The 15,137-nt window shown below is 41.3% G+C and overlaps 1 protein-coding gene across 1 annotated transcript in view; it reads right to left on the reverse strand.

The window, feature by feature from the left end:
* Positions 1-9,673: 9,673 nt before the first annotated feature.
* Positions 9,674-15,137, reverse strand: part of LOC111221222 (ephrin-A5b-like) — a 78,192-nt gene continuing 72,728 nt past the window's right edge. The window contains exons 3-5 of the mRNA XM_022744588.1: positions 11,380-11,445; positions 11,162-11,242; positions 9,674-9,937 (exon numbers count right to left, since the gene is read on the reverse strand). Of these exons, the coding sequence (XP_022600309.1) occupies positions 9,813-9,937; positions 11,162-11,242; positions 11,380-11,445 (272 nt within the window). The 3' untranslated portion in view covers positions 9,674-9,812. The remainder of the gene's footprint in view (positions 9,938-11,161; positions 11,243-11,379; positions 11,446-15,137) is intronic.

Raw genomic sequence — 15,137 nt, forward strand, 5'->3', positions numbered from 1 at the left:
ACCAAAAGTATGCGGACACCCAACCAGTGCAACCATACATCAGTGGTTTCCTACCTTTTTGCCATGTGACCCCTTGAAGCAAAGCTATGTGTACATGCCACTCTTCATCACTGGATGGACATGATTCTTCTTCATTTTATTACAGCTAGTGGATGTTGTTCGTGAGTCTATGTGTGTGTTTGTGTGTGTGTGTATGGTGTATGTGTTTGAGTCATCATGGCAAAGAGTGGTCCTCCGGGAGACACCTACTGCAGTGGGAAATACCACAGAGGCAGTTTTGAGTATTTTGGCAGGTTTTTATTACCTTTCAGAGGCAAAAGGAAGAAAAAAAAGCAAAGTTTGAAAAAGTAAAACAGAAAGTTTTGTGTAGCAGAATCTGCTACTATAACAGCCGCCTTTGTGCTGACTGCAGGTTTTCCACAAGATTTTGGATTCGCTCCTGTTCAGCCACAAGAGCATTAGTGAGGTCCAGTGCTGATGTTGGGTGATAAGGCCTGGCTCACAGTCGGTGTTCCAGTTCATCCAAAAAAGTGTTGGATGGGCTTGAGGACACGGCTCTGTGCTCTGTGCTCGGTGTGGAAGAACGAGTTGAGCCAGACTGAAAAGGGCCTTCCCCAAAATGTTGCCACAAAGTTGGAAAAACATTAACACATTACTGTCTAAAAAAAAATCATGATATAGCATTAACTGAACGAGCCCAAACCAGGAAAAACAACCTCAGACCAAAAGCACGGCCGACAGCGTCCATATAGTTTTGGCCACATAGCAAAATATCTTTTGGGGGGGGGGGGGAACAAACTCTCTGCAGCTGCTTTGTCAGTCCACACTTTCTCTCCTGCTCTTCTCAGACAAAACAACAGCAAGCGGCAGATTCCGCTTCCTGCCACTGACATTTTCTCAAGGCGGCAGGTTTTTCTTCACAGCCGAGCTAATGAAAGTGACGCACCTCGCACCTCCCGCTAAGGCGTCCGCTGAGTGAGGCGCGCTGCAGATGGAGGAAGTGACAGAAAACAGCTTCTAGGCTCTTACTGTTTTAAAGAAAACGATGGAGCGGGTTACATCCTCACCCTCAGTCTCTCAGGTGGTTTAACGCAGGATTACACACAGATGCTCAGCCCTGAGCTCACGCACAACACTCCCATGATGTCACACCGCTGTACGGGGTCAACCGTGAATCGGGGTGATTTGGAAAGGATTATGTGTTTTTTTTTTTTTTTTTTGTTTTGTTTTTTTATGAGAACAGAAATGTCTTCCAAGGGTAGTAAAAACCCCCTCAAAAACTCTTAGAAATGCTTAAAACGAAGCTGCGTTTCGTAATTCAGAAAAAAAGAAAGTAGTGAAAGTATGGCAATGAGCTGTGAAGAATTCATCCCTCATGATAATCAGCAGCTTTCGCAGTCTTACAGTTGATCTATCTAACAGCAGAGCAGATACAGTGAGTCTGTCTGCAGCTAATCCTGCTACTGTGAACAGGTTCCTGGCTTTATCCTCCATAATCGCACAATAAGAGTTTTAAACACTAGAGGAATCCCTCCGCCTCGCGCGCTGATTGTATCCTCCACAGAGGAGCAGATAGCAGGGATTGCATGTTTATTTCTCGCCATCGGTGGGGCGGACAGAACGGGAAGTGGACGTGTCCCTCGGACCTAAAACCCAGATAACAGGAGAGTAGTTATCAGTGGGAAGTCCATTTCGACACATTCCCACAATCCACCGTGGGTCAACATGAAACACGTGCAGGTGGTGGCCACAGTAATGGAAAGAGCTGAGGGTGAAAGGACTCTGAGGCAGCTTGATGCCAGTTACCAAACTACTTTTATATAAACGTGGGGTATTATGTTGAATTTCAATTACCAGCATAATTCTGTAGAGGTGATTTAATATGTGAGTTTCCATAACAACAGGAGACAAGAGCTCAAAAGGGTGCGGGTATCTCATTTGTGGAGCGCAGGTGCATCAGTCAGAAACATTCTAAAACATTAAAAATGTCACAGTGAATATTATGAATATTAAGTTTGTGTGCAGTTTTTATATTTGCTCACTACATAAAATTGCACTAAAGAACTGATTAAGTTCTTCTGCCTCAATAACCTCAATTTATTTATATGCTTTCTTTCTGTGGCTTTATGCTTTATTTGATTTTATTCCTGCTTTTAAACTCCTGACTAGTTATTTCTGGCAAAGACAATTGCATTTAGTGTAACTTTAATGCAACAGTATTGCAGGTTTTTTTTTTGTTTTTTTTCTTCTCAGTACATTGGCTGGTTAACTGCTAATGAGAGTGAACCCAAACACCTTCAGTGTTCACACTACTGGTTAAAGTCCTGTTAAATGAAGTGTTCACATTATTTCATCTACCCACTGTGAACAGCAGCAGGCCCACAGCTGGTAATGGTTGCTCTCTCTGCAAAAACATCCACTGGAAAAAAAAAAAAAACCCAAAAACCTCATTCACCATTGTGTCCTAACCAGGGCCGCAGGCAGGATTTTAGCCAGACTTACAAACACGAGTCCAGCTTGACCCAACGTAGCCTCATCACCAAAAAAAAAAAAAAAAAAAAAAAAAAAAAAGACTTGAGAAATTTTCAAATTAAAAGTTTTTGGGTTTTTTTTCTTTATGGCCAAATATTGTAAAACCAATGAAGAGACAGTTTAAGAAATCCAAACACAGCAGTAGATGCTGAAATGAGCTCACATCGTTCAAGTCTAAATGCTTTCTACAAGCCTTTTCCATAGGTTTAATGCCAGCTGGAATGCAATTAAACATAATGAGAAATAGTTAATTAACATATCTGGCAGGCTGTGAAAATATCGATACTGAATTCAACAGTAAAAGCTTCATTGACAACCAATTTCATTTGTTTTCTCCTTAAACGTCTGATCTTACATTCCAATATCCAGTGACTTTTTCTCAGCGTAGTAAGTGCTACATTCACTCATCACGCAGAGCTCATCGCCAGGAGGATGATGGGATGTTCAAAGTTTATGACTTTGACGCTGGAGACTGGGGTTCACATCCTGAGTCCCCTCTGTGGGTTAATCTACAACAGCACTTTAGTTAAGGTTAGAGAATTTTAGTCAAGTCAACACGTCCTGTCTCGTGCTTCGAGCCGCTGTGGAATTTCTATGCGTTGAATCAAGATACAATATATAAAAAATACAACAATTTTTTTTAAAATTTGTTGAGAAATAAGTGTACGTATATCTTGAAACAGAATGAGGTACATTATAGGCAGGAATGACTTCATTAAATGACTTTTTGAAGTGTTTGCTGAAGGGGAGTCATTTTTGGATTCATAAAGAGAGTGAAATGTCTCGCTGTGCTTGTAGTGAAGTGTCTTTAATCACTAGGGCCTGTCTTCCGTCTTTAACCGCCGCTGCGCTGACGGAGAGAGAACCCGAGCGTGTCCTTCAGTCAGCACCTGACCACAGTGCCGTCTGAGAATAGACACGGCCTCGCAGGACCCAAGACGGAGGGGTGGCGGTGGTGGACTTAGGGTGTCACCAGCGGTTATGGAACAGAGGAGAAGGTCAGTGACTGTAACTCTGTGCCCATAAGCAACTTCTCCTCACATCGCTGGAGGTAAATTCCCCTCATTGTTCACAGTGGAAAAAATACACTTTACTCCATGTTCCTGACAGAGCAGAGAGACGACTGCAGGGAGAGCCACAATATCCAAAATCAATCTGTAGAGCTGCAGAGGAGGAAAGTAACTGGAGTACATTTAATCAAGGAATGTGCTGTGGGTTTTGAGGGTTGGACACTTTATTTAGCGACTTGTGTTGTGTCTTTTTCTCCTGTGAACCTCAGAAAGAAACTGTTTTATTCCATTCATTTATATGACAGATTGATTTTTTTAAATGGGCGGGGTTAAATTTTTTTTTGCAGAGGTACAGTATTCGAGTTGCCTTCTGTCACATGTCTATGTGTCGTTCTGTAGTTTATGGAAAAAGTACAACATTTTTTACTTTAATTTGTAGGATTTGTTTAAAAATACTTTGTTCCTTTGTCTTGTTCTAGTGTGATTACCTTCATAATCTTCGCTCTTTGTTATTATATGTTAGTTTCCACATATGTCTGTGCATGCGTATAAAGTTGCAGTATCATAACTGATCTCAGAACAGTGGAAGATGAGTCCAGGACAATCACTCCACTTGACATGCACCAGTCTTTGTCAATGGGACAAAGTCACGTCCACAAAAATGATAGAAACTACAGATACAACAGCTGGAAGTCAAGCTAGCCTCCAGAGACGATAGCCTGCTGCTGCCACGAGTGTAAATTACATGATGAATGCAAACAGGTATCGGATCCGTTATGGGACAGAATGCTGTTCTGAGGTCAGTTGCCAGGAGAGATATGGCTTCCACTTCGTATCGTTCTAAATGATGTCTACTTTTTGCTTTAACAGGGGAAGCACTGCTTTCCAAAGGCGGAGCTGGGAGGCGACTCGTGGGGAACGAGCGGGGGCCTCCAGGTGCATGTCTGGCAGCGAGCATGTCAGGCTCCGCCCCTGCCGCTTGCCTTACTTGCCCTGACGGCACGCCGCCGGGAGGCAGCAAGGAAAATCTGCCTTGAATGGACCGACGCTCTAACGTGCCCTCCTGTCGTTCACCCACCTGACAGTGAAACTTCACTATGACTCATTTTACTTTTGACACTACAGTAGATTCTTGTTTATTGCTCTTTACTTTTACCAGAGTACAATTTCAAACTGAAGGTGCGGAGTGAAAAGACACGGGAATGTGCGGGTGTAATGAACAACGCTATCAGGTTGCGTTATGGAAAATGAAGGACACATGTTTTGGAGCTTGATCTTTTTTTTTCGAGGGGATAAAAGTTTGGATGTTTCAGCATCTGCTGCTTAGATTTAAACCATTTTAGTTTTTAATCTGTCTTTTGTGACTCCGCTAACTTGATGGAAGAGCAGTATTAAATCGCTCGAGTTTCCCTTTTGGAGTGGAGAAGATTTCATCCACCACTAAGAGTTCACGGCTCATCCAAGGCAGAAATCTCGATTTTCCACTTTGCTTCAGACGCCTCAGCTGCACTTTAGTTACTGTTGATGAAGCAGGTTGTTACATTTGATCAAAAAACACTGTGTTCTTGACCTTTTCCTGCAAAATTTCCAAGCGCGTTCGTGACAACGCTGCTGAAATGCTACAGTATGACGACTCAACGTTGTTGCATCAGGTTGGCAAAGTCACTGGAGAGACAGAGGGGGGGAGGGGGTCTACGGAGACAAAGACTGGGAAAGACAAAAAGTGAGAAATTGAAGCAGACAGCAGGAGAGGCAGAGTGGAGCGAGGAGCAAGAGAGCGTGTGAGACGGAGTTTTCTTGGCAGAGCTCCCCGAAGCGCTGCACATTCCCGCAAGATTAATTGAAGCTGTTTCTGTTTTTGTTTTTTCAGCCTGTGAATTACCTCCAGATTATAGAGAAACAGCTGTTCACCCACTTCCCCCGGACTCAGCCTGTGTGATTATGCATCGAGTGACAACCAAGACAAACATCCAAGCGCTCGCGCTCGAGCTGCCCCGACGCAGCCTTCGCGCCTTTCTGACGTTCGTTCCGTTTCGCAAACTGTCACTCATTTACATAACTATTAATAAAACAAACCAGACACGATAATTACAACGACAAAGGAATATTTATTAAATCTTTTTTTGTTGTTTGTTTTAGTTAGTCATAGCTGCTCCAACACGTGTATTTACAAAGAAATGGCCTTTTTGTAGAAAAGTCTAGTGAGGGGCTGAGCAGGAAACAGACATTAGAACAGTTTAGATGAGTACAGGAGAGGATGGCGCTCATATAGGCACAAGGTACAGTTACTACAATGTTAAAAGAAATGTGCAGTTTTGTGGCACATCCATGTCATGTTTGGGAAAAAAAAAAAAAAACACACACAGTTGTGGCTAAAGTAACAAAACATTCCCAATGCTAGATGCACTGACAAAAGCACACATCCTTTTTTTTTTTTTTTTTTTTTTTTTTTTTTTTAAATACAGAGGATGGAGAACAGACGCTGCAAGCCAGGGACACAGTGGTGTTAGCTTCAGGCTACATGGTACCAAAATCAGGTGAAGAAGAAGTCCTCAGAGCACAGTACACCGCCCTCCTTGTAGCACAGTTTGTTCGAAAAAACATGAAACATCAAAATTTGATGTGGAAAAAACAGACTTTCTCCTGCCGCCACAAACGAACACATCGAGCATCTACACCAAGAAAAAGTCAATCGCATCTGCCGGATCCCGCAAAACATCGTCACAGCAATCTCAACCGCAACAGCCGGAGGTGAAGATTAGCGAGAGACCACAAATGGAAACAAAGATCTATACTGCACCTTGAAGACACTTTGGATGCAACAATACAATGAACAAAAGCAGTTTATTTTTTCTTTAAAAAAAAAAGGGAGAGAAAACGGATGTTTTCAGGTTCTTGGAGATCCATCTGTTCTTTCTTCAGGCCCTTTGATTCATGATTGTAACCCGACCACACTGCATGTTTGATATGTGCCATGTTTGCACAAACACATGTACAATGTTGATCCTGTTTTTTTTTCTATTTCATATAAAAGACATATAAAATGAAATAAAGCATTTTTTTTTTTTTATTACAAACATTGACTTTTTTTTCTTGCTAAGAACATTAATGTGTCAGTTAAATCGCCCTTCAAAAGAGGTGTGAAAAAAAGAGAAAGTATCTAACACTGTATGTTACAACAGGCTAATTGTTGGATACACAGTATCCACAAAACTAACTGATTGGTTTTTCTCATTGTGGCATGGCTAGAGGCAAAGATTTCAGTGACAGTGGACTTTAATTGTCGACCAAACTACATATGTGGAGGCTGGAAGGTGTCAGGAGGAAAAGTAATTAGTGCCCTCAAATTAAAAATGATTCCCTGATCATCAACATGCTGAATGTACTTATTCACTTCCATTCACTGGTTTTTAACTGAGAAATTTACGGGATGACTTTCACACATTGTAATGTTATGTCGCACTCTCAGCTGATATTTAATGACATTTTCATTCTGAGATATGAGAATGTTCTTTAGGTTTTTGTGTGTGAAACAGACAGAAATCAAATAGTTTGAGATTATCTTGTAAAATTCAGTAGTTCAAAAGAATTCATGAATCCAAGAAATGACACGAGAGTATTGTATTAATGCTGCAACTTTCAAATAAACATAAATATCAATAGAATTCTGTCATTTGCAAACTGAGAGGGTGAAGTATTTATTTAAAGGGGCACTGCACCAATTTAACTCATTAACTTCCATTTCTTAAAAAGTCATTTTCTAAAGTTTGGAAAAAAATGACCCTAATGACATCACTATGACATCATATGTTCAGCAGTTTGGGCTTGACCTCGCTGACACCGAGCAGTCTCACAGAGTGTTAGGGCCACTGTCAAGGGAAATAAAAATCTGATGCTTGCTAAGAAAATTAAATTTTATTCTTATAATAGTAACTGTTTCTCATATATTATGAATAAAATTACAATTTGACTTTCACAATAATGTGACTTTATACTTATTATATTTAGATTTTGTCTAAAATTACAATTTTTATTCTTGTGTTGTCATTATTATTATTATTATTATTATCATTGTTGTAAAATGATGAATTTACTCCCATAAAGCTTTTTCTTCTAAACTTCTGATTTACTCTCATAATAGCCTTATTTTATTCTCTAAAGTTCAACTTTATTCTTCTAATATGACCTACTTTTAAAAATTCTGACTTTATTCTCATCATTATGACTCTTCTCATTATGGCTTTTATATTAAAATGATTATTTTAATCTCAGTCTGATATTATTTTTCCCCCTAAAGTGGCCCTATACTCCTTTGCACTGTACCAGATGAGCAGGTACTGCAGGGGCTCTGTAAATCTAGCAGGGCTGTGGTTTTCGTTTGGCAGTGAGCGCACGTGAAGGTAACAGTGCTGCTGAAGCTGACGTGTGGATAGGATATGTTTACCGCACGTATCTGTTTTAAAAAAATAAAATAAAACAAAGCAGAAGAAGAACACGAGTATTGATCTCAGCAGGAGCACTACGAAGCTTCACATCTCACCCCCACCCCCCCCCTCTCAGGTCCACTGGTGGTAGAGTTTCAGTTTGGCCTGGAGAGAACAGGACACCTCGCTCTGTTTATTCCATCTCGCCTGGTGGTCGATTTTTCATTCCAGAAATAACCGGCGCGAGGGTGCCCCTGGTGTATTTTCTGTACAGACGGCACTTTACACAACATCAAAGAATGCAACCCCAGACCCACACATACACACCGCTACCACCTGCTCTGTAACTCAGTCACTGTCTCTCAGAAACATCTTTAGCCACAGAAAACTTGTGCTGCTTTATTCGAGGAGAAGTAAACCCCCTCCATCAGAAAAAAAAAAAGACTAAAATCATCTCTTACCTCATGTTAAGCATGGACGCATCCCTGAACTTTTGTAGGAAATTTGCCTCTATATACAATAGTTGTGTTATGACAGTGATTCACAAAAGCAATAGTGTAATAGTAAAACTACAATTGTGACATTCGTTAATGACAAAAATTCGAGACACAAATATTCTATGATTTCTACACCCTGATAGCACATCAGACTTTTTTTTTTTTTCTTCCTGGATAATTAAAAAAAAACGTCATCAGCAATCGATCCAAACAGATACATAAACTGTACGCAGTGTTTTTGTATCATATATGATTGTTTCAACTGAACTGTGAGTAATATGAACTAACTTGAATGGGAAGTGTACTTTGTTTTTTATTGCCTTTCTACTGTACTTACAGACTAAACCAGAACAGAATAAAAGCACGAGGACTTCACAATAAATAGGAAAATACATTTTGCCTGGCAAAATACCATATTGACTTCTAATGCTTCGCTCAAATATTTTACTGTACACTCGTGTTGTCTGCTACAATTGAATTACGTGATTTATTAAAAAAAACAAAAAAACAAATACATTACTCAATCATTAACTCGCCTCTATCCAAACACTAAAAGATGAGTGCTTCTTTAAAATTTTCTTTCTTTTTTTTTTTTTTTTTTTTAACTCTCAACAAGGGTCCTCCACAGTCTGAGACGATGCATCCTTTTTAACCTGAGAGGAAGGTTAAGTCATCAAAGGCCTGTCCTGTAACTCCACTTGCCCTCGGCAACAGTCTCCTAGCAACAACATCCCCCTTGTTTTCCCTTCCGTTGGCCCGCTAAGTGATGTGTTGCTCCCAGATCTTCTTTGAAACCTTTTTCCACTTGGACGTGAGATTTAATCATGTTACATGTCGGGGGGTGTTTACGTGATGTTCCTGAACACAAAGATGTTAAGGGTCTGTAAACTTCAGAGGGATCCTGCTGTGCTTCTTTGCCATTCAAGCTAAAGAGTGTACTGATTGTGTAGTTTGCGTTCAAATGTGTGTATATGTTTAAAAGCATGTATGCGTGCTTCGCTTAAACACAAATAAATGTGTAACATCTGCATACTGTGAACAGCAGCGAGGCGAACAGGTAAAGAGACTCTTTCACCTCGGGGTGGGGGCTCGACCATCAGCACCCACCGGAAAGTCAAGAATCACACTAGTTGGCGTTTTCCAAAGTCCAAAAAAAAAAAAAAAAAAACATCAAAGGCTTCGGCGTCGAAGTCCCTTCCTCTCTCTTCTCGCTGAGAGAGATTGTCAGTGTTTTCTTTTTTTTTGTTTTTTTTAAAAAGTGCTCCTTCAGGGGAGGGGTTGTAGGGTAGGGCAGGCCTGTGGTCCAATCAGGACAGTCCATTCCTGCAAGGGATTCCTCACACTAGGCGCTATAAAGACAAGATGGCAGCCAGGAGTATGAGGGCGGAGCTGAGCAGGACGACTGAAGTCTGGCACCGGCCGACAGAATTCACATCCCTTCGAGACGGTTCTGGAGACTCGTGACTGATGCCGTCTGAAGGGGGGGGGAGAAATATGGAAATGATCATCGTTAACAGAAGCGATGGTTTGGTTTTCTCTGAGCTGAAACACTGAGGAAATCAGACACTGTTCGTCATGCACAGGGATAAATGAGCACAGACATGTACAACAGGGCTGCATTACCAACCGGGAGAAGCCTGCGACTGGCCCCAGGCCCCACACCCTCATATTAATCATGTGTCAGTTGTTTCATGGTAAATTGAATAACTGCTTTGGTTGGGAATATGCACCCCCTAAAGCAGAATATAAACTGAAATGAAAAGCACCTTAAAGAGCAACACAACACCACGTATTAGCTCTAACACAGCCGCTCCACTTAGTCTGGTAATGCATCCAAACCCAGGGGCCTGTGTCAGAATTCAAACGGTGCTAAATAGGATTCAGTTTAAAGTAAATTAGAGAGCTTTAGAGGTGCTGGTAGGTGGAGAGGCTAACTGTCTCCTGGCTGTAGCTTCATGTGTGATGGGCAGACTCAGCAGAGTCACGGCACAAAAGTGAATGAGCTTATTTTCCCAAAATATCAAACTATTCCTTCGACCAATTTATTCCAAAACAGGGGGTCCATAGGGGCCCAGAGCAAATTTCTGCCCCAGGGCCCTCTAGTGTGTTAATGCAGCCGAGCAAGAACTGTCGACAAAGACAAAGCCCAGATAGACACGGAAATGAAAATGTTGACACACAGTAGTGACAGAAGGATTATCGGGTTAATCAGGTGGTAAAGGACAAAGCCACGGTCTCGTGCTCACGGCCAAACACAAGGAAGCTCTGGCCCATATATGGCTAATACATGGGCCAATTAGTGGTGAGACTGGGCTCCAGTTAGCAGCAGTCAGTTCACTTCCATTAGAGTTTATAGAAAGTAATATTATAAATATACAGTTTTAGCATAATAAAAGCCATACTGCATCAACAGCACAATTAAAAGTCCAGCTGATTTGGTCCGTGTGCTGATTCTTCTTTGTGTACTTTTAACTTAGCTACTTTCTTTTTTCATTTTTTTCACTCAAAGCTTCATTAGATTAGACTCTTTAAAAAGTCATGACGTACAAAGTGAAAGAAAATTCTAAAGGAAATGAAAAGAAAAGAGAATTATCAGCAGACGTAGCAGTTGTGGGACATTTTAATCTCTAACACACACACACACACACACACACACACACACACACACACGGACTATGTACTGTATATTCCCACCAACCTCTGGGTTCTAGGGAGTTGTGATTGTTGTCCTCAAAATCGACCCCTTCCTGCACGCTCCCGGTGTTTTTCACACAATTGTCTTTGAGAAACAAAGTGGGGAGAGAGATGGGAAGATTAGACAAATCCAACGTCAACCCGTCGTGCACCCTGATCACAAGCTGGTGCACGACAGCATGGAAAAACCCGGCAGAGTAGACACAACAATCTGTGACTCACTTTGTGGCCTGACGAAGACTTTGAGTCGAAGGCAGCTCCGTCTTCCCTTGTCGTCAGTGATGGAGGCTGTGGAGCGAGAGAACACGTTCAACACGTTACCTACACTTTTCCATTTGAAAATGCTTCACGTGATCTAATCTCAGGCTGCGTGATTAGAGGCTGGAGCGACTGGCACCGTTTTCATGCTCAACAATGAGATCATGATGATTCATCCACCATCGTTGGAATCAAAACAGTTTTGCTGCACTTCAACATTTTGCTTCAAATGCATGCAATATAAAGAAAATAGCTTTGGTACATTACAAATGAAACATTCTGCACTGCACCTTATCAGTTTCAAGAAAGAAAATCTGGCATAAAGATTTGATTTTTATACTTTTTAGCCCTAATCCTCGGCAGGTAGCACCTTCAGTTTGTCTACTGTTAAATGACAATAGCTGGTTATGTTTAAGTATATATGTATTAAGCTGTTAGAGCTGGCAGAATGTAGTCCTATAACCATAGGACACTGGTTTCTGGCTTAAGAAATCCTTCCTTATTCACCACCATTGTCAAGATGTTGGCCTGGGCATCAGACCTCAGTACTTTCTTGGTGATACCACATGTATGGTCAGATTTGCAACCTTGTTTACTTATTCCTTTATGTAATAGCTCCTGCTTAATAGAGACAGATGGGAAATGCAGGGAGAGAGTATGGGAAAGACATGCAGCAAATGGTCTGGACGGCCAGGAGTCGAGCCTGGGACTCACTGCTCAGGTTGTTTGAGCCCATGTGGTATCCATCCTAACCATTCATCCATCAGGCTGCCCCACATAGCTCCTGGTTTGAATTGAAATTTGATCAATTAAATTTTGGCAAGATTCTTGTACAGACGCTTGTGTTTAGACAACATTTAATATTTAAGGAGGTTTGGCTTCTTCTGATAAATGAAAAAATGGGTCCTGTAAAAAATACATTGATATTTCTAGAGATGAACTATTGCTGTGTTTTGGTTATGTATGACATGTACAACGCTTATGTGTCCAGGATCTCCCAGCCTGAACACCATTTCACTTGATGTTGTTGTAATCCACTGACAAATTCAAAATCACCAAAGTCCTGTTGATTCAGTATGACATTAGATTGGTTTTGATCAAGGTCTATTCATTAAGTATTTTCAATATAAAAAAAAAATACAAATACAAACAGAACAATGTATCCAACCCACTCGCTAACCAGACCTACGCCGCTGAGTAAAAGTGAAGTCATTCCCGAGAACGTAAATATTATATTCTCTAACGATTTCATTCTCTGCTTCCAATTTTTTCTACAAATGTCAAGAATTCCAGCGCAGACCCTTAGATATAGTATATCTTATCTCCTGTTAGCTTGGGATGTTGCATAAACTCTCTGTTCCAGTGAGAACACACGGGGGGGGGGGCTTTCCAGCTGAACACTATGAGCCGCCTGGAACAAGAACAGTGTAGAAAGCCGGCATGTTGCACTTGTGATTGTTTAGATCCACGCCCTGCGATGCGACATTAGATTGTTTATAATAAAACTATCGGCTGACCGTATCTAATACCGGCTTCATGTTACGCAACATCAGCCCAGTGATGATGGCCCCAGGGCTCCTGGTAACAAACATGTGTGTCAGGCTCAATAATTACATCTTTTTATCCCATGCAGTGTATCACAGAAGACGACTGAGACCTTTCACCTCAAAAAAACCTAAAAAACACTTCCTTGCTTTCTCTAGCCTAATGTGACAACTTCTACAAGAGCTCTGGTGATGTTGAACTACTGTTTAACTACAGTGCGTTCTGTATGTAATGAAAGTCTTGAAAGCACACACACTACATGCTGTCTCAAGTCATGGTCAAAGCCTGAGCTGCATCTCAGAAGACGAAACTATCCTGTTGTATTACACCGAGTTTTCCTGGTCCTGGTTCTGCAAACCCACTCAACATTCTCAATTCACATTCACTTGAGCACAGACCTCTCGACTCTGTGAAATCTACCTTCATTCATAAACATCAGCTCAGCAGCAGAGACGAACAATACGACAAGGTCGATTGTTTCTTCATCAGAGGTATTCCACTCTCTCCTCCTCCAAACGCAGTCTGGAGAGCTTTATCTCGCCATCTGAACTTCACTCTCATCCTGATGTAGACGCGTTTCTGCTTCATATTTTCTGATATGAAATAACTCAATGTCACCCTCATATTTCCATTACTAATTTGGCCACAGGCAGTCATTTCTGCAGATGTGTGGCACGCTGTTATGCTCACCTACAAAATCTCATTTCCTCTGTTTCCTGATTGTGAAAGGCAAAGATTAAAAAAAAAAACTTTTTTTTTTGATTGTTTTGCAGAGCTAACAAAACTAATTAGTTTTCAAGAAGTGCTGGGGACCAAGTCGCTAATAGAGTGCTGAGGGTGTCTCCAGCTGTGACGAATGACTTCAACTTCTGTCTTCACTTTTGTCAAGAATATTTCGTCTTCATCCCACAGTTATATTTTCTCTAACCTTTTTCCTCATGTGCATTGATACTCTGACATTTCTGCTGCCTTCTCTACACACAAACACACACACACACACACACACAAACACCCTTGAGTGTGTTTAGAGTTGGGTTTGCATGCATGCACGTATGTGGTTGTGGTTTTCCCTAGTATGTGCATCTGTGCACAGACGTGTCCGTTGTTTGTCCACAGACACTCCTCAATGCTTTCACCCAGACACTCCGTGTGATGGATTCAGGCCCGGCGGTGAATTCCAGATAAAAGTAAACCATGTCAGTGTTTCCACTGTCGCACATGACTCAGGCTCTTATTTCAAAAGGCACTTTATCAGATGCCGTGCGGCTGTGAGAGGAGATAAAAATCGTCTTTAAAACTCCGCCATGAGAGGAATATTGAAAGCGAAGCAGCAGAGGGAGGAAATAAACGAGAGAGACACGGTGTCAATCATGCTGCTTCTGTCTGTGTCAGCGGGTATCGAGTAACTTACCTCACACCCTTACGGTGGCGGGAACAGACGGGAGAACTCACTGTCTCAGTTCCTGCCTCTGAACTCCACTGGCCAAAACTCTTTCTTTATCTCTCTCTCTCTTTGCCTCTCATGCTCCTTCTGTCTCTGTTTCCTCGGCTGTCGTTATCTCTCTCTAACTCCTTTTTTTTTTTTGCCTCCATTAAAACGTCTACTTATGCAGTCTTGCATGAATGTCTTCAGGGACGGCGATATCAGGAAATATTACTGGAAAAAGAAAGAAGCTATTGTCTAGAGCTCCCATCTAGAACATCTGATGAGTCTTATGACATTATTCAGGTTATGGCTGCACCTAACTAGCACTCTGGCTATCAAATGATCCCCTGATGATTTATTGATCAAATGGGTAAGTGGCAAAAAAAAATCAGTTTATCTTTGCAGCACTAATCCAGATGGTTGTCCAGATTTCTTTTTATGACTATTTCAGAATGGTTACTATTATTTTTTTTATTTTACTTTTTATTACCAGCCACTAAATCAGTGAGCAAACATGCATAAAACGGCAGGTAACCATAGCAATGATGCATATGCTTCACATAACATTTCCTGTTTACAAGCAACTGAGGAAGCAGTGCAGCATTCGGGGGGAGAATAAAAAGCAGCTTGCTTGAAACCTGTGAAATTACCCGAGAATTTGCACGTGACACACACTTTTCCAACAGAACTGTCAACCCCGGCAGCTATCGTGCTAAATATTCCCATGGTAATGCTGATGAGTTTATACACA

This window comes from Seriola dumerili, unplaced genomic scaffold (assembly GCF_002260705.1).
Source record: "Seriola dumerili isolate Sdu_G_001 unplaced genomic scaffold, Sdu_1.0 BDQW01000081.1, whole genome shotgun sequence".
NCBI lineage: Eukaryota > Metazoa > Chordata > Actinopteri > Carangiformes > Carangidae > Seriola > Seriola dumerili.